At 43.9% G+C, this 20,021-nt stretch overlaps 1 protein-coding gene across 5 annotated transcripts in view; it reads right to left on the reverse strand.

Annotated features, from left to right (window-relative positions):
* The window catches only part of LOC117776890 (zinc finger protein 516-like), a 45,796-nt gene that overhangs the window by 7,417 nt on the left and 18,358 nt on the right, over positions 1-20,021 (reverse strand). For all 5 annotated transcript variants that reach the window (XM_034611259.1, XM_034611262.1, XM_034611260.1 and 2 more), the window contains exons 2-3: positions 7,063-9,346; positions 1,751-3,130 (exon numbers count right to left, since the gene is read on the reverse strand). In XM_034611259.1, coding sequence (XP_034467150.1) covers positions 1,751-3,130; positions 7,063-8,824 — 3,142 coding nt within the window. In that variant the 5' untranslated portion in view covers positions 8,825-9,346. The remainder of the gene's footprint in view (positions 1-1,750; positions 3,131-7,062; positions 9,347-20,021) is intronic.

Here is a 20,021-nt window from a genome sequence, read left to right on the forward strand (position 1 = left end):
ATTTATTTTAAGTGCAGTTTAAAAACCAAAAGGAAACCCTGGCAAAAAAATCTACCAATTTCCAACTGAACATAGATAATGGTATTTCTGAAACCATAAAGAGACAGTATAAGAAAAATGGCACAAAGAAATGAATTGTTATGGGATATGCAATCCAACTGTGTATGGTAAAGCAGAGTCTAAGCGAGCGGCCACTCAGCATAAAGGAGCCTCTTGTTGGAACTGAAATGACTGTAATTCAGGCATTCACATTTTTATTATTTAGTTATCTATGTAATAAGGACCTGGAGTGTATGTGCTGTATGTAGACAAGTCATTGAAAGATCGTTGGATCCGTTTGATGAACTTGTGACCTCACACACTCACACGTAATCCTGTGACCTCTCTTGCTGAAAGATAACAGACCTGAGGGTTTGGGGGTTTGCTTTACTTCTCAAACGCCCCAAGCATTAAAGCTGGCATATACCTGGCCAGTGCCCTGCCCACTAGTTGTGTGTTTTTTTGTGTGTGTACGTGGAAAGCGGTGAGTGTTGGAGGGACGCAGCCCGACAAGGAGGACGGGGAGGCGGAGGAGGTGACAGAGAGTGTCTCTGGCAGCCGGACTGCTGGCCTCTGGATACTCTACTTCTACTCTGCGGCCGCCAGCCCTTCTCACTGATGCACTAATGAAAGACAAGACAAAGCTGGATGGAAAAACACATGCAGACACACACACACACTGGTACGAATATTAGAGAGAGAGAAGGGAGAAAGACTCAGTTGCTCAAAAAAGGTCACTTTATAGCATGTGACTCAAAGGGCTAAGGCGGATGGTGACGATATGTGCCTGGACGGCTGACAGCGATGTCATGCGTCCGCTCTGGGGCTGTTGTCTTTGACCCCTGGCTCCGCACAGCCCCACTTGACCTTAGAGACACAACTGAAAATAGGCAAATAATTCGGATGTTGGGTAATGACCATTTCCAAAGCAGCTGGTGGGGTAATTATTCTGTCTCATCTCTCTCTTTGCCTCTTATGTTCCCGCTCTCTGTGTTTTGCCCCCCCCCCTCCCTCTCCACTCGCATCTGTGCGAGCCTCTCGTCAGGCAGAGCCATGACCTAAACAGTTTGTGACAGCTTTCTGGGAGAGTGGAGCTGGAGACTAGGCATGCCTCGCAGACCTGAGAGTAGCAAAGGTTCTGTCACGTCTTTCACGGCATACAAAAAAAAAAAAACACACTTTTGCATCTGAAAACCTGAGCACATACGGACACACGTGCACAGACGCACATGCTGCCCTAGATTCTTTTCTCATACCAGGTAAACATGTGTCTGCTCATTTAATGTTTCTCCCCTTCATTATTATTCAAACCTTGTCAGAGTGGAGCAGTATGTGTGTCTGTCATGATGAGTGAGTGAGTGTGTTAGGGAGGATAAATACGTATCTGACTGAATATGGCTCGCACATTGAGTGTGGATCTGTGTGTCTTTTACTGGTTTACCTTGTCAAGTCCAGTAGCAGCTAAACAGCAAGATACTCAGTGGCTGGAAAACATTTTCCTTCAACTCGTGACATTTGGCATTTTCACCAAGGCCAAGACTCTCTGGGCATATTGTGTGTGAGCTGATGATGGGGGATGAAGAGGACTCTCCCAATTTATGGCATTTCAAAGTAGCAAAAGCCAAATTGTTGCATTGTGTTACTACAAAATTTCACATTTGTAGATGTAAATCAGCAAATAAAAGACAAAAGAACAAAAATGGCTCCTTACCAGTGGGATCCAACATGGCGTTGGCTGCACCCCAGCGGTGGTATAAAGTGGCCAGATCGTGGGGGCTGTAGTTTTTGAGGAAGCTGAGGACGTCATTTGGCATCTCCGGTGTCTCAGCGATTGGCTCCTGCTTCACATCTGCACGAGACTCCAAAGGCAATGAAGTAGAAGTAGAGGAGGGGGCGGAATTATGCAGCGTGCTTCTGTGTGCCTGGGGGGCTCCGTAGTTGTGTCCCGCTGCGGAGCTATGGGTGATGGCGCTGGGCCTTGTGGCGTTAGCCCGGCCCTGGCTGTGGGAGTTGGGATGCGGCTGATGAGGCGAGCCCCTAGCCCGGCTGTACTCAGCAAGGCCGTGTTTGCTGGACAGCATGAAACCGAGGCCCTCTTGAGGCATTAAGTAGCGGTCGGCCATCCTGGAAACTGTGGCAGAGCTGGGGCTCGGTGCTGAGGAATGTGAGAGGGAGCCACTGCTCTTCTCTGTGGAGCCTGAGGATGACAGCGAACTTCCCCTTGGGTAAATATCCACTTTGGGTCTGAAGCGAGACGGATAACTCTGGTCCTCAGTGTGCCTGATGCTGCTGCTGGCGCTGCCGCCTGGCTGTACAGGGACTCTCACCGCATGGGTGCCCGAGGAGGAGGAGGAACCCCTGGAGAACGACGAGGAGGGGGTACAGGATGATGATGATGATGATGATGATGATGTTGATAATGATGATGATGATGATGATGATGATGATGGCGTGGCTGCTTGACTGGCTGGCTTGTTCTTCTTCTGCACTTCACTGGAGTAGGTTGGGGGCTGGGTACGTTGGGTGCGGATCAGTGGAGGCAGTGGTGGACACTCTTTTCCCTCCAGGACTGGCGGGGGACCGGTGCGCCTCCTGGAGGATAACGAGCCATCCCTGGAGCCCTTTGAGTTGTTCTTAAAGGCCCATGTAGGAGCCAGATTGGAGCTACTGCTGTTGATGCGGTGAGCCACAGTCTGGTGCATCCAGAGCACCTCAGGATAGCGGGTGGAGTGGGAGCAGAAGGAGCACTTGTGGCTAGGGAGGCTCTTCCTGTCCAAGGTGAGGGAGGCTATCCCCCTCGTGCCATCAGCCCTCACACACAGATCCACAGGGGTCATGCTGGGGTCCAGCGGGGACGATCGAGCACAGAGGTAAGCCGAAGGGGATGCTGAGCTTTTCAGCCCCTGGAGAAGAGCTTTCTTCAGCTTGGGATAACTGCTGGGTGTGCCTCTGTCCGAGCTAGAGCTGGGGCTGGGGCTGGGGCTGGGTCTGTCTTCAAGGGCGGGCGGGTGTTTGACACGAACATGAGTCAGATAAGCCTGCGACTCGGAGGTAACAAAGTCACACAGGCTGCAGATGTAAGGCTTCTCATCTGTAGGGGAGAGATGTGACAACATAAAGGTCAATGACTGCAAAAGAAATAGTCTAGATTATACTCATTACTTCAGTTCATTTAATCGGAACCTCGTGTAGTTTTGGTGAACAGCCACCAGGGTGCAGTATTGGCTACTGTTCTCATATCCCCTCTTTTCATTTTACATGTGAACAGAACCTTCTCTGCCATAACCAGAATTATTACATCTGCTATTGTAAGAGAACTAAACAAATACAAAATATATTAAAACAGACAACAATTATTACATCACATCATTGAGAGATGCTCCAATCATTTATCTGAATTATTCGTTTTTTTTAACTAGGTTAATATATTCAGCTTGTGTCAGTGAGCAGTGTTGATTCATCTCTATGGTGACTGTTGGGATGTAAAATGTTCTAGATGTTGAGAAACAATCTCAATTGATAAAATACAACATTAAGATAGAGCTGAATCAACACTTTTTCCACAGTAAAATAAAAGGAGTATGAAGTCTAAAAAACTAGCTATTGTATTAGTTATTGTATGGATATGTGTACGTACAGGCATTGCTTTGGATTCTACATGTGTTTACTAAATTGAGCCCATACTGCTGATTCCTGCTGTGTACTATTGCAAACTCTCCACAAGGGGGCGTATATGCCCCATCTGTCACTGGAAAAGTTTATGTCTAATTATAGAATTAGAGGGGGGGATTAATATGAAGAAGAACAAAAAGGATCCTAATTACAGTTAAAATGATCATCAAAATACAGTGATGTATAATATGAAATCCCCCGATTGGATTGTTTGAACATAAACATGTTCCAGGTCATGGAACCTTACACACATGAATATTTTACAAAAGTCTCCTACAAAAGAACAGATCACATACTGTAAGTAGGCCATTATTACCATCTCCACCACCCCTCCTCGGTTTTACAACAACACCAGTAACCTGCCATCTGTTTTTCATTTGGCTTCCTGTTGGCAACTCTGGCCAACACTCACAGCTCAGACTGTGCCAAGGTGAAGCCCCAGGACTGGGCAGTTTAGCAGGCGGGGTAGAAACACTCGTGTGGCCTCTTTATAAGGCCCATACTGTTCTTATAATAATCAATCAACCAGCTGAAGAATCAAACAGCATGGTTACGTATGTGTTGTAGAAATATCAGCGCAAACCCGAATCAGTCTGAAAGATACACACAAACATGGAACACACACTAACACACACCGTGCCCAGCCATATGGGCCCATATTCTGACACTGCAGTAACTTGTGAAAGGAGGAGGAAACCACATATGTATCTTAGAAGCACACGAAGGATCCATCTTAACTATCCATGAAAATACTGCCTCCTAATTTCACACTTGCATAGAGCTGGTGAGAATAACGCTCAGGTGTCAGCTCTCATCGGGAGAGAAGCTGAACTGAAAAATGTCCATAGCTTCACAGTTGTGAGAGTAAATGGTGCAAATATATCTCAATATAACTCTAATTCTTTCATGTAAATCATCAACTATGTTTGCACAGGGTTAACAATCCACTTCTCTCATCAGTCATAAGTCAAAAAGCCTACGTGCATGTTGGTATCTCCACGCACACACTCCCACTTCTCATTTGCATTCCCAAAATGTAGCAAAATGGCTGTAAGGGACGACAGAGTATTTTGGGACTACATTGTCCTCTGAGTGTCTCTTTCTCCATTGCCCTTATCCCTCTCCATCGAGAGGAGACTATAAATAACCAATCCCTCAGACATCAGGCAGCCTGGCTGGCTCAATGGTAAGAGGAGTGCATGAGTGACAGTGGAGGTGTCACAGGAGGTAACCTTAGAGATTAGAGAAGAAGTCAGAGGGGATGGGGAAGACAGGTAAAGAGAATAAGGACGGACAAATCGACAGAGGCCTTTAGATCTTGACAAGAATGTTCTTTGGGCAAAGGCTCATATATCTTCATAAAGGATGACTTTGTCACAAATATTAATTAGAATGACACTCAGTATAGTGATTTTTTAATCTAGAGCCATGGATTATTCTTTGAGAAATAAAATCGCCCTTATATTGCACTATTAAAGAAAGTGAAAAAATATTCCAGGATCCGCCCCCTGATCCGGACCCACTGTAAAATCTCATGGGTTGTTCTTTGGGTCATATCCCACTCCTCAGATTTCATGAAGTTTATTTTTGCATAATCCAGCTAATTAACAAAAAAATAATTATATGGCACTGTAGAGCCCACGGACCAACACTCCTCATAAATTCAATCAAGCTGCACCAAATTGCACAAACTCACATAAATATCAATATGTCTGATTTTCATCAAGATCCATGATTCATTTTTGAGAAATCAAGGAAAATATTGAAAAACGACATCTTGCAATGTTAAAGAAAGTGAAAAACAAAAAAATCCTCGATCTGCCCCCTGATCTGGATCTGCACCAAAACTCAATGGGTTGTTCCCTGTATCCTCCCACCAAGTTTCACGGTAATCCATGGTCACAACCAAATGCAGATTAGGTCTGATTACATACTGTACATGTATATACAGCTGAGTTTAGGAGCCCTAAAATGTAATTCCTGCAACCACCCAGCAGGATGTCAATGTTTTTGGCGAGACAATACTTTTACTCATAAAAGAAGCTAACCACACCTTAAACTGCTGGAGTACAGGACTCGTGTGTTTCTATTTAAGTCAAATAATCCTATATTGTACAAAGCAAAACATCAGTGAAGACTAAAAGGAAACATGCAGACAGATTTCCATGGCAAAGACAGAAAAAAGGACATATTCACATGAGATAAGGGGGGGGCGAGGGGAGTTTCCTGAGACAGGAAGACCTGAAATAGCACGCAGCTCGATCAGGCCTGACGAAATGTTGCTGCTATTTTTGAATGTCTGCACTTACACGGAGGAATGGAAACAATCACTACAATTCTGAGCTATCCACTGCACTGTCCTAACCTGGACAAACAGTGTTTTCAGTGTGTTTGAAAGCTTAAAGACAAAAGCCAGAGATCTCAGGTCCTGCACACACAGGAATCCTTCCTTTAACATATTTCAACCCTGAGTGACTGTGGGTGTTTTGCTCGTCCATGGGTTGGTTTTCTCCCTTTTTTTTTGGTTCTGCAGTGTTTATTGGTTGTGGAGGTGAAAAAATGATAGGCATTCCAAAAATGCCCTCTGCTCTACTGACATGCCACAGAAGAGCAAAAAAAAGTTTCACCTCATTGTTCTTGCTCTGTCAAACAAGATAATTGTAGTGTAGTAAACAGAATTTTCAGAGGAACTTAACGTTTATTGACTATATTATCAAATTTGTTATGTGCAACTCTGTAAAAGAGGTGAAGTAAGATGATGCAATTTCTCTATTTTCCCACATGGGGGCTCTAGTTCCCACTCCATAGGGGCTGAGGAGCTGAGGAGCTGCACCTACACAAAGGACATTTCATCAACAGATGTTTACTACAGAGTGACAGAGCCAGAGGCCTCGAGTGGGAGGCTTGAAAGGAGCTACAGTCGTTTCTGCAACAAAAAGACTAATGCAGACTTGACTCATGCTTGTGGTTTTTCATTTACATTTAGGCAGTTATATTTTCTGATCGTTTTATGTGAGAAAATTAAATCAAATTAGATAACGATTGTAAAAATGGCCTCATCAGTGATTTTAATAAAGCAATCTTTAGTGCTCTGACATTCAATTAATTGTTTAACAGGAAAAACCCACTACATACAAAAGATCACATGATGCTATGATCAACCATTACAATTAAACATTCTTCATTTAAACTGTTTGTGATGAAAAGACTGAAAGAGTGCAAAATTCCTAAATACTTTCCCAAATCACAAACATTTACCAACCGTAAGTTTAGTTTAGTTATAGATGATAATAAAGTTAATGAAAATGACACAGCATTAAGACAGAACAAAGAAAGATGTTGTTGACTAACCTGAAAGCCCTCCAGAGTTTGCACTACCCATCTCTGAGGCCTGATCTCCCAGGGTAGAGGCCGGTGGAGAGTCTCCGTACCCTGGGGTGCAGGGCCGACTGGGGGAGCCTGACTCTGGATCACTGGTGGAGCCCCATCGGTCATCCCTTGCGGTTCTTTCCTTGTCCCCTGCGGACGCCCTGCCTCCGTCCTTCCTGTGGACCCGCTGGTGGACCATCATCTGGTGACGACTGCGAAACACCTTCCCGCACTCAAAGCACTCGTTGTACTTGGAGGAAGACTGCGACTGGGATGACCGTCGTCGGTCATGGCGAGACGATGGCCGGTACTCGGAGTCGCTGAGGTTCTCTGGCGTCCGGTCCCCTGAAGAGCCATGACTTCCCAACCCAGAGCTGCTGCGTCTGCCTGAGCTGCGCTTCTCCTGACCTTGAAGGACATAACGACGGCTCGCCTTCTCAAAGACCACAGCGGCTCCAGCAAGGGCATCCTCCCCCATACTTCCTCCCCCATATGAGGCCTTGAAACTAGGCTCCACTGGCTCCACAACTCTTCCTTTAGTGGCTAATTGCCAGGCCTGGTAGCTGCAAACTGGATCTAGCTCAAGAATCCTTTGCCCCAGAATTGTCTCCCCTTCCTTGTCTTTGTCCAGGGTCTTTTCCTCAACAGGTCGGATGTTTAAATAGTCAAGAAAACGTCTTTTAGCAGCTGGTGAGTCCTCATCATCACTGGCTCTGCATTGGCTCTGGGATTTCCTGCCACAGTTGACACCATGAACCTTTTCATGGACTCTCAGGCTCTCTTTGGTGTGAAACAGGTTCCCACATTTAGAGCACATTTGATAGATGGATGTTACAGAGCCAGAAACAATATCAGGATCCTGGGCTACATCGTTGATGGTGGCCGGATGCTCAGCTGATTCTGCTTTTGACCGTGACCTAGATTTGGTGTTGTGTGTTTTCATGTGAGATTTGAGGAACCAAGCTTCGCGGAACCGTCGTCCACAAATACGACAGCAGTGGTCCAGGACCCCTGCGTGTTTCTTCATGTGCGACTTCAGAAACCAGGCTTGGCTGAAGATTTGGCCACAGGTCTCACAGGGGAAGGACCCATCAGCCTGGGCTGGGTTGGCATCAGGTTCAGTCACAGCCTCTTCCTTAACAGCAGTCTCTTCTTCTGCGTCTGCAGTAATGTGGACCTTTTCAATGTGGCTGAGGAGCTGATCTTCTCGCTGGGCCTCATAGCCGCAGAGACGGCAACAGTAAGGCCGCTGGTCAGTAACAGACTTCTCTCTTTTCATGCTCCTTGCAGGCACTTTCCTCCGGCTCTCCTCAACACTATCCCCATTGATCATCCGGTTGCAGGCAGAGCTACTTTTAGTTGGACTCGTACCTCCATCGAGACCCTCAGACACACTCATCTCCTCCTCCTCAGCCCCACCTTCTTCATCCTCATTGGAGTGATGGCTAGAGAGCGTGCCCAGTTTATGGCTGCGAATGTGAACTTTGAGGTTGCCTTTCTGAGAGGCCCTGTGGTCACAGTAGGGGCATTTGTAAGGACGTGCACCAGTGTGGCGTCTCATATGCTGCGACAAAGAGCTGAGGAAGGGGAAGCTGCGTCCGCAGACAGTGCAGTCGAAACTCCCAGGGATTTTGTCATCCTCACCCTCAATCTCATTCGCAGGATTGGCCTTGTCTCTCAAGAGCTTTTCCTTTTGACCTCCAGCCTGGGTCTCCATCACCTCCATATTGTCTCTAGTATTCATGGTACTAATCTGCTATATCTTTCTGGCCTCTCACAAGCTGAAAAAAACTTGAAAACTCTGCTATCTGCAGTTGGACATCTAGGGGTGTCTAGAGCGCCCTGGTTGATCAGTTAAAATGCTATCTGCCTCCAGTCATTCGGAAATCCAACCGCTAACGCAGCAGCTCATTCAGCACTCCCTCCAGTGCCACACCATCAATCCATCTTCAACGAGCACTGTCATTGAACATTTACAAAGATGTTGAACCTATTTTCAGGCGAACAGAGGCCTAGAACAAAATGGAAACCTGAGATTTTCTTTCTCAGAATGAAGTGAAAGTTCTCCCCCTCAGTTTCAGGTCATCATTATGTCAGTGGCAGGAAGTTTCGAGAGGTTTCTGTGTCAGCGCAGCTAATTCACCAAACTTCTATTATTCATGTCACTGGCGTCTCTCCTTCATCCTCTGTTTTTTTGTGTATCAGCAGCTTTCAGGTCATGTAACAGTGAGCTCTCTGTAGTGCAGCCTGCATGTATATCATCCACCTGTGAATAAAGAACAAAGAGAGAGGTGGTGGGAGATAGTAGGTGGGGAGGAATGTGAGAAAAGAGACAAATGGAAGATATTAGTGATTCTGCAGTATTTTTTAAAACAAATTCAGTTTCCAGCCACATTCAGTTACCATTTGCATGAAAGATGGTTGCATTTGCCTATGGAGTGTATGTGTCATGAAGTAGACCAGCATATGTTTGTCTGTTAATGTATCTGTGAATTAAAAGGAGGGTAAACCAAGACTTCAGGTTGGTGATCAAGTCCCTTACAGGTTTGAGACTGCAAATGCTAATTCACAAGCAATTTGTGAAGTGAAAATGTTCTATTAGACTCAACCATAACCAAACCCTAAATCTGTGAATTTCATGTTTGTATTCATTCATTGAATCAGTAGTAACAGTCATATGTACCCATGTTGTGGATACATCTTTGTAAATCCCCCAAAATGTGGTGTAAACTATGAGTTTGAGTTTTTTGTGAAGATTTACATATTTGACGGACTGTTGTCATGAATAAAGTCCACCGTGTCTACAAGGATAGAACTGCACACACACCACCACTACGAGCGTACATGTGTGTGTGTGTTGTGAATGTGCATGAGTAGTGCAGGGCTCCGGCGCTCTGATACCACACTGGCTGAGTTGACACTTTACACAATCAGGGTGGTGGTGAGGGGGGCGTCATGTTCACATCAGCAAGATCAGCAGTGCCACAGTACTCCCTCCCCATACTGGCCTCACACACCCGCCTCAACTGACACTATCACATGACAGGGATCTTAAGTACACAACAGGAAGTGGCTCTTCAGACAGTTTGCTTTGTACTGTTTCTCAAACGGGAGTTGAATGGCATTGGGGAGAGAGTCAAACGGAAAGAGAAAGAGACAGGGTGATAAAAGGACACTAATTTTATATGGGTGGAATATTTCGATATTCAGTTGTCAACGACATCTGCTGTAATTATATACATAAATTAAATTGTACTATGCTGTGCATTTGCCAAAGTTGTCATGTTTCGTCTACATTTCTGTATTGCGACCTATTGTCATTTCTTGCTGCGGATTAACATAATATTCTCACTAAGAATAACTAGAGGTTAATCACGTCTTTCTTCTTTTCTCTATGACAGCAGACACGTTTTTTGAACGTATAAAATTAGAAGCAATTTCTAAATTCCTCTCAGATAAAGATCACAACTTTGAAACATGAAAAGAATTTTCCACAGGAAACTAGAGTATTCATTTCAGCAGATGCTCGAGCCTGAAAGTGTGGACTATATGAAACGTGAGTGACAGCATTATTACAGGCTATTATATAAAGTGCCAGGGCCCATAAGCTGAGTTACTGCCAGGCTCTAATTATAAGTGGATAATTGATCATAATCATAAGAGGATAAGGTGGTGGAGGAGGGAAGTTAGCACAAGAACAATCATATGTCTTAAACTTGCACACTGAAAATGACTACCCTGCAATAGAGCAACCTATCTTTCTAGAATGATTTATGATATTGAAATGCAGCGCAGCCGCAATGGTTCACCATGCTTCCTCCTGGAGTGTTAAGTAAGCCCAGGCTTCCAGTGAACAAGTACTGCTCTAGCCAGAGGTGCAGCTGTGGCTGACATTACTCTGAAACAAAATGTATAATTAGATAGAGACCTATAAGAGTCTATCCATGTAGATCTTAAGAAAAAATAGAAGCTCACTATTTCTGCTTGCTTTTGAAAACCATGCAAGCAGTATTAATGTGTAGATCACAGTGACAGTCAGGTTTGGTCCAGACTGAATGGATTGCCATTAAAATTTCCATGTACACCCACGTTTCTCAGAGAACAAATTCTAATGACTGTGGTGATCCTCTTACTTTTCCTCCCGTGCAGAGGCAGAGAACCTCTGTCCTGCGTATACAGGACACAAGACTAAGACATATGAAAATGACAGCAATTAATTGTTTCTGCAATAAAGGAAAATAACATAAAACAATAGACTAAAATGTCCTTCTCAGTCGTCCCTTCCAGCTGTATGCCTGTCAGGTCAGGGTGGATGAAACACTGTTACTTGATGACAAGCCTTATGGCTAACTGTCAAGAGGAGAGTAAAAGTAGAGGCGTAAAGTCAGACTAAGGGAAATGACAAGAGAAATGGACAAACAATTGTTTTTTTGTTGAAGTAAAATACTTCATGTCTGGTGTGCTCCCTGTAATGAAAAGATTCTGGAGCCTCATGACAGCTGGAAACATGTCAAACTAGATGAGTAGCAAAGACAAATGCACTTGGATAAAGGTAAAGCTTATCTGCAGCGTTTCAGTGCCCAACAAGAAATACTGACATGACACAAGATATTGAAAAAAAAAACACAAACTCAAGGACATTACCAGTAATTTCCAGTTCTTTTTCTAGCCTGCAATGAAACAACAGATATAGCCAGTACCAAACCAGGACGTTTTGGTCATGGAATCAACTCAGAGTTTCACAAGAGGGATGCATTGCTGTCTAAGCCAAGCAGGGCACTGATAAATTGAGGATTTCTTTGGGCAGGTTTTTTGTGGCAACACCAGCTGCCAGTGGCATCATCGTTGTCATCACTACCATCTGACATCAGACAACAAACCAAAGAGAAGCTGTCCCTTCCAATGCATTAGGTCAGTGTGATGTATGTGTTGAATAATTTACTTTGGCCTGTGAAGAATGTGATACAAAATGGAAAAGGCCCTTGATAGGAAAAAGGTTCCCCACACTTGCTCTAGTGCCTCCACAAGATTCACATTTGTTGTTTTAAGTGAAAAATCTCAACAGTTATTGCATAGACTACTACAAACACATTCACGTCCCCCTCAGGATGAATTATAATCACTTTGAGGATCGGAAAAAATGTTATGGTAAAGAAACTGTCTACTAAATATTAGCATGTTAGCATTGTCCAAGGTAGCTTAATAGCATACTAACATTGACATTTAGCCTTAAGCTCAAAGTGGCTGCTACGTCCTTTCCTGGAGGGACTGCTTCATTATTCTAAACCCATAACACCATACTGACTTATGTTATGAACAGTATTTAAACGTCACACAGCTACAGTGTCTGATCGGACTTATTTCTCTGCCTCAATATATAAGACGCTCTATAAGATAAGATATATGAGGCATAAAACCCCAAAGAGAGAATTTTAAAGAGCCATAAACTTAATGCACCTCTTCATTTGGGGAACAAGGAAGCATGAGTGAGTAACAGCCAACACATGACATGATATGAGAATCAGGTGATGATGGAAGACGCTCAGCTCCATTCATCCATCCACTGTAGTTTTGTCTCCGCATTGTTCCAAATATCACTCATATAAGTTAGTAGCTTCTTGCAGTCCTGGTGCTAAAAGCAGAGGATAATGATCTTATTTCCTATTAAATGGCTTTGCTGATTTGGGGCCAGGAGGGCTGGGAGGAAAAGGAGGGTGGGGGGTTTTCAGCAGTAAGCCTGTCATCTACCAGACAGTCATGTGCAAATTGAAATGTAATAAGATTAGCCACCAGAAGGGAAACAATGCAGGCTCCACATCGCCAGGCCAAAGAGGGGGGGAAAAAAGACAAATTGGCTTAAGGAGGGAGAAACTGTCCAGAAGAGACAGACAAGATTACCAATCATCAGAGTCATCAAAAAAGAGAAGAGGCATCAAAGCTCTATTAAAGGCCAATAAATGGATATAAAGTCTTTCCTGTGGCTGGCAGAAACAGTCCAGTTTGTAAACCTTGACTGCCATTGACATCCTCCAGCTAATTAATCTCACATACACACAATGATTAATAAGACTGGAGCTGGTGTGTAGCTGAAGTTGGAGTAAAAATGTGAGTTTTATTTCTTAGTTTATTGTGTTTTAAAGCTGCATTCTGACGGAAACAGTTGTCTTCTTTTCTTGCAGAGATCTATCTGACCCTACTCAGGAATGCCTGTCTATCAGACATGCCATTAATGGACACTTAAGCTGTCCTTCCATGAGTCACAGGGAGTGAGTGGTATACACTGCTGATAATGATTGAAACACCCCCACCCTCTCTCTTTCCTTGAATCTTCAGCATTCGCTGTTCCGCTTTCTCAACACTGAACTGAAGTCCGACGAGAAGAGGAGGAAATCCGCTCTTGTTTTCCCGACCACGCACAACCTTTGCAGAGAGCTGCTCTATTTCTGTATCGGAGACTCCTGAGGTCCACATCTGTAGTGGATGTGGAAACAAACAGTGTCAAACTGTGCGTGCAGGCCAGCAGAGGACCTGTTCACGCATGTCAGGTTTTTCTGTTTTGTATTAGTATTCAAAATTTGGCACTGTCACAAAGCCAGACATCTGACCTAAAATATAAGTTGGATATATGTTATATATTATGAAGCAGTATACTAGGCCAGCTCTGAATAAATGTTTGCTGTTTACAATATAATAATGTTTATTTTAGAGATCATAACTGTATATGTCTAAGCATGTTTAGATGTACTGCAATCTGGGTTTGACTCTCTCTATTACACTCTTTATTGCAATCCGCTCAACTGCCCCCTCTAGAGGCTACAGATTCACCTTGCACAAAACATCTGGTGCAAGAATGTGAAAAAAATGTGTTCAGGTAAAAAAAAAAATAGAGTTCCTGCAGTCTACTTTTTAAACAGCTGGTGTTTAACAGAGACTCACACACAGGTTTAGCAGAAGGTGCTAAGCCTTCTGCGACAGAAACACTGTCATCCAGCCAGGGAGCGCCTTCATCATAGCAACCATCTCAGAGGCAGCCATGACACAAATCTGCCGCACCCAAGGGTGCAGAGATTGGCTTTCATAACACACTGACTCACTCACACTGTCACCCTATCAGTGATAATCACTGCAGGTCGTCCTCGTGTGGGACATCCGTCAGCCGTGGTGGGATCTGTTTCACTCCCAGCAGCACAGACACAGACAAGCATGTGAGAAAGAAATACACAGTGGGGGGAAAAATAAAGAGTGGACCCTCTGTTTAAACACACACACACACACACACACACACACACACACACACACACACACACACACACACACACACACACACACACACACACATACATGCAGGAAAACTGAGGAATCATGAAGCAAAACAGAAGGGGCTTTTAATGTTGTCCACACACAGCTTTTGAAAGTCTACACGAGCACACTGTGGGCTTTTAACAGTGTTTCATACAGGCAGCATTGAAAGCTTAACGGCCCATACAGAGAGCTGCACACACACACACACACACACACACACACACACACTGCTTTACGGAGCATTTTACACTTCACAAAAAACCTCACTATCCTCTGTACAGTTGCTGATAAAGTGGAGACATTCAGTGCACAGAGTGCGACAGAGGGGATGGTATGGAGTCTTAAACACACACACACACACACACACACACACACACACACACACACACACACACACACACACACACACACACACACACACACACACACACACACACACACACACACACACACACACACAGTGCACAGCCAGTGTATTCCTAGACCAATCAATAATCCATTATGAACAAACTGCTCTTCACCTCTCACCCTGCTCTAAACTGGCATACAAAGAGGTCTGCTGTAAGCTCCACTATGAAGAGAGAGGGGAATAAGGCACAGCTGGACACACACACACACACATTTGAGGGTAACAAACGTGTCAGCTGTGGAACAAAAAAAGACGCGAAGTTTGAGGTTGACAGTTTCATCCTTCATGTCATCGATTTTGTCATAGTAACTGAACAGCACAAAAGAAGACATTTAAAAAAGATTCTCCATGTACATACGTGTGCTCATAGGCTACCTTCCAATGGTGCATGTATATTGCAGTATGTATTATATTACATTGTTATCACTTCACTATCAAAATGTAGACACTCATGAGAAGATTCACTTGAAGTAACTAAATTCTTCAAATACCTGCAGCCGACCACATCTGGTAATGTGTGCACTTGTGTATACAAGTTAGAAGGGACAACCCTTTAGAGACTACATGTGGGTGGTTGTGGTGCAGCTGTGAGTTCAGGTCACTGCTGTTTTGTACCGACTCTGCTTCTCATATAGCTCTCGAATGGTGCTTGACTCTTTTTGGTATATATATATTTATATACTGTATATATATATATATACACACACACTCTGACCAATCCACTGTCGTACCTGTCTTGTGAAACACTAGCAGAGCCCACATGACTTCCCAGCTCATCATAACTCATCACAACAGCTCATATAGCAGGTATCCAGGTCAGGAGGAGGCTCTGTGTAGCTTGACAGGAGTTCAACAGCTTGGCTCGACTTTGACATGTTTGACTCCACTTCAGCTCCACTTTTACTGGAGGTTGAATTTAAATGACAGGTCTAATCCAGGACTAGCCTATAGGTTACATTCACATCCAATGGAAGTCCAGTTCGGGCAGTTTTATTATGTTATATTTCCCCCTCTTGTTGGGGTCTGTCCCGGCTCTGTCAGAGCAGGTCATGCTCATAAGCAGGAGGAGCAGTGGGGGGCTTGGTGGCATTGTTGGGGTCTCCAATTCCCATCCTATCCCTAGTTCCATCCCTGCCCCCCCATACTTTAAACCCAGCCAGAACAATAGAGGGGGTCCACGCTGTCTGTCCCCTCTCTCAAACCCCCCTCCCTCTGATAAATAGGCTGAGAGGGGATCTTGCCTGCCTACTCTATTTGCGTGAGAAGGGCCTTTGGACAGAAAGGAGTCCACTGGGTCCATGTGAGTGTGTGTGTAGGAAATGGCAGGTGTTTGGGTCAGTACTGTCATGTTACATTTTAGTGACCGGTCCATGCTAGTGGGATTACAGGACAGGTCCAGAGGGGAAGGAGACAGTTCTCAGGCCAGCAACCACACACCAACATCTAATCATCTACATCTACTGGTTAAGACTGACTGGTTTTCAATATTTTCTGCATTTCTCGTAAAAAGGGGAACAAGGTTTAAGACAGTTTTACAACAGCTTGAGCCTCCTATCTATTCTGTTTGTGCCAAAATAAGATTTTTAAAAACATGTATTCACATTTCTGTTTGTTACACACAGATTTTTCTTAATAACGTCACAAAACTGATCAACATGTATTGACACCTGCTGCTAGGATTTTTTCCCAGTTTAAAACCAACAGGAGCTGCCTGCTCTCATGGGCCCGACCATCTTCAGCTTCCTCTGGGATTCAAGAGTGTTTGCATGTGTGTGTGTGTGTGTGTGTGTGTGTGTGTGTGTGTGTGTGTGTGTGTGTGTGTGTGTGTGTGTGTGTGCGTGTGTGTGTGTGGGCGTGTGCATGCTTCCCTCCCCCCTCCCTCTCAAAATCTGCCTGTTTTTCTCACACCGCTCGTTAACCCCTGGGTGCTCCTGCCCATGGAGTCCCCCCCCCCTCCTCCTACTGAACCGCAGCAGCATTCCTCTTGCGCACGCACACACACACACATGAAGCCCACGGAGATCCACTGTCGCTGTGTAGTGCAGTTTAAACTATCATTCCATGTATCTTAATTGTTTTGTTGCGTTCAGAAACAATAGATATCATAGATATCCTCACTGCTGCATAAACTTAATTTGTTCAGGATTGTAGATTTTTATCATTAATCTTCAAACGCTTAAACCCAACTTCAACCCCGGCCTAGACCTTAATCTAACCATAAACCATAAACCTCAATCCAAAATCTTAATCCTGAAGTGCCGGAGTAGATGTGAGGATGATCAGAATGTTCTTATGTAACAGGATCTTGCTCATTTTCCTTAGAAGGAGAGACTTTTTAGGACACACAGCGTTCCTGTTGTGTAAACAACTGTATGCAACAGACTGAAGGTGTTGCATTGTTTTCTGTTCAAATCCATGCAAGTAGATGCCGTCTATGACTAAGCCTGCCCTTGCTTCGATCCTAAAGGTATACATGACTCCAAAGAATGAGGCTGGAGCAAAAAACAGCAACGGTAAAGGTCCAAGCTGCTTGTGCAATCGCAGAGAAAGCAAGAGAGCAACTCGTGGGGATGGTGTTTAATTTCAATCTTAATTGAAACTTCTCCCTCTCTTTTCACTCCATGCCCCAAACTGTCCACTCTTCTAACAACTCTCGTCCTCAGCCTGTGCTCTCTCCTCCATCCGTCTGCAGCTCCTCAACCTCTGCAGCTGAACCTAAATCACTCTCTCTGAGGTGTAATTAGACCGCTGACCTGGGAGCTGGCGCCCAGTCTTTCTCACTGTCACAAGTTCTGATGTAACCGTTTTATTTTGCTGCTCGCTGTAGCAAGATGGCACAGCGGTTAATTACACACACACACACACACACACACACACACACACACACACACACACGCGACATTAGGGAATCGGTTTGATCCAGTGGTTTGGTGTTAGTAGCAACAAATAGCAGACATTTCAAACTAACCACAGTTGTGTATAATTGTGCATCTTTGGTCTATGAAGTGAGACGGCAGCACATAGACAAAACATTAATGAGACAACAGCCAAGAGGTGTATTTTGTAATTTGGCTGATTCACAGATTCAACATTAATTAAAGTTGATCAAATCTACGGCAAATAATTGTCATTTCACACAGCAAAATGTATCTGAGAAGCGTGTGTCCTATATTCACCACATAGGCTTAGTCCATATTTATACGTTTTCATCGGAAAACACATCAATTGTGCTACAAATACGCCTGGCTTCCACACTACTTTGGGAGTTTGGTGTTTTCAGGCGTGTTAGTAAGGACGGGGATTAAGATGCAGAACCAAAAGGCTTGTGAGGAGAGATCGATAAAGTGACAACCAGTGCCTGCTTTGAGGAAAATGCATTGAGGTGTTGCAATATCGTTTGTGTGTGTGAACACAGTGAATCTGTTTGAATTTTCATTGCTCACTCATTTACTTGGCTCCTTTGCTTTTGTTTCGTGCTGTGTGCTTTGTTTTCAAACCTGTCTTTACCTCGAGGCAAAATGTGAAGAACACATCCTGTAAGAGTTGTCAAGAGGAGATATGAGAACATAGCAGGGCAGCAGATCTGCTTTTTGACACACACACACACACACACACACACACACACACACACACACACACACACACACACACTGGCAGGATGGGATGGTTTCTAAAGAAATCTCCTGCTGGCTCTGCTACAGAAAGTGTGTGGGCTCAAACGGGCAGTTGTTGTTGCAAAGTGGTTCACACAAGTATAAACACACACACACACACACACACACACACACACACACACACACACACATAATATATATAGTATAAAAAAGCACAATTCCAAACAAAGTAACCTATAGGTAAAATCCAACTTCAACAACTGGAAAAGGTGTCTCTGTATGGTACAAAATACTGCGTACTGAACCCTCTCTGTGTGCATAGACAGTATATAAAGTTACTGATTCCTATATAAAGAAGGATGATGCGTCTCCCCTCGCTCTAACTATCCAGATATGAAGCCAGAATATCATGGCTGCAAATTTGGAGCCAGCGATTGGCAGATGGAGCGACGGTATCGAGGTGCCACCGATACATACGCTAGACCAATCTGTTAAAGCTGTCATCATGACATTTCACCTCGTTTATTTATACCATCAAATAACTAATTAAAGCTAAACTTACAAGAAAAATTTGCACTTGAACAAACATCAGTGTGATAAGAACAACCATCCTTGAGAAAATGTATCTCACATGTTTTTGTACTTAAATTTTCTATTTAGTCAATACCTCATCCACAAACATGGAGGAGGCAGGATTTATGATAGGTCAGCCACCAGGTGGTGATCAAGGCACTTTGGCTTCACTTTGGTGGGGACGTCAAGTCATCAATCTTTATATACAGCCTCGTGAATATAAGTGTGAATGTCTATATGTCACTGGAATACCACTAAATACAACAAAGACACAATAAATCCTTATAGGATTATAAGGGAAGCATAAAAGTAAATATTATGGTGTGCTGGGATATGAGCTAAAACGACATACTATACATCGTAACACATGACATGGTTATTAATAATTACTAAACAAAATCACCACAATTCACCACAGACTCCAGTAACAGCTAGACTAGCTCGGTCCAAAGAAATCAATCTAACAAAAATATTATTTTGTCAAAAAAGGCTCAAAACAACATGGGAAAGTACTGTGTCTGTTCAAGAAACAGTCCGTGTGTATAACCTTAGTTTTAGTACAGGTAACAAACCAGATACAACATGTGATTAGTGAGCTTAAATGGTTTAGGAGGTGGATTGTGTCACCTTTAGACTGAGCCAGCTTAGCTGTTTCCCAGTGTTACCAGACTTTGTGCTATAAGCTACAGTAGCCAGCTGCTGGTGTTAGCCTCTGTGCTGACATGATAGTCGCAATGATCTTCTCATTTAATCAATTAAAGAAATTGAACAAGAGTATTTCCCAGAATGTCAAAGTATTCCCTCAAAAGAGATACTGCAAAAACAGCAGTGTAATGTGGTCCACATAACGTCCCTGTGGGCTTATTATTGGCACATGAAAGTTCACAAAGGTCACAATAAAGTCATTATTGACCATCGTCAGTCCCTGGAGGAATATTCTAGGAGCGCTTTTGTTTATGAGTGTGTGAGCCAGTGAGTGTGTTTGTGTGTGTCCTGAAACATCTGCCCAGGAGTTAATGTCCAAAAATAAAATAAAAAAGACG

This window comes from Hippoglossus hippoglossus, chromosome 16 (genome assembly GCF_009819705.1).
Source record: "Hippoglossus hippoglossus isolate fHipHip1 chromosome 16, fHipHip1.pri, whole genome shotgun sequence".
Classification (NCBI taxonomy): Eukaryota; Metazoa; Chordata; class Actinopteri; order Pleuronectiformes; family Pleuronectidae; genus Hippoglossus; species Hippoglossus hippoglossus.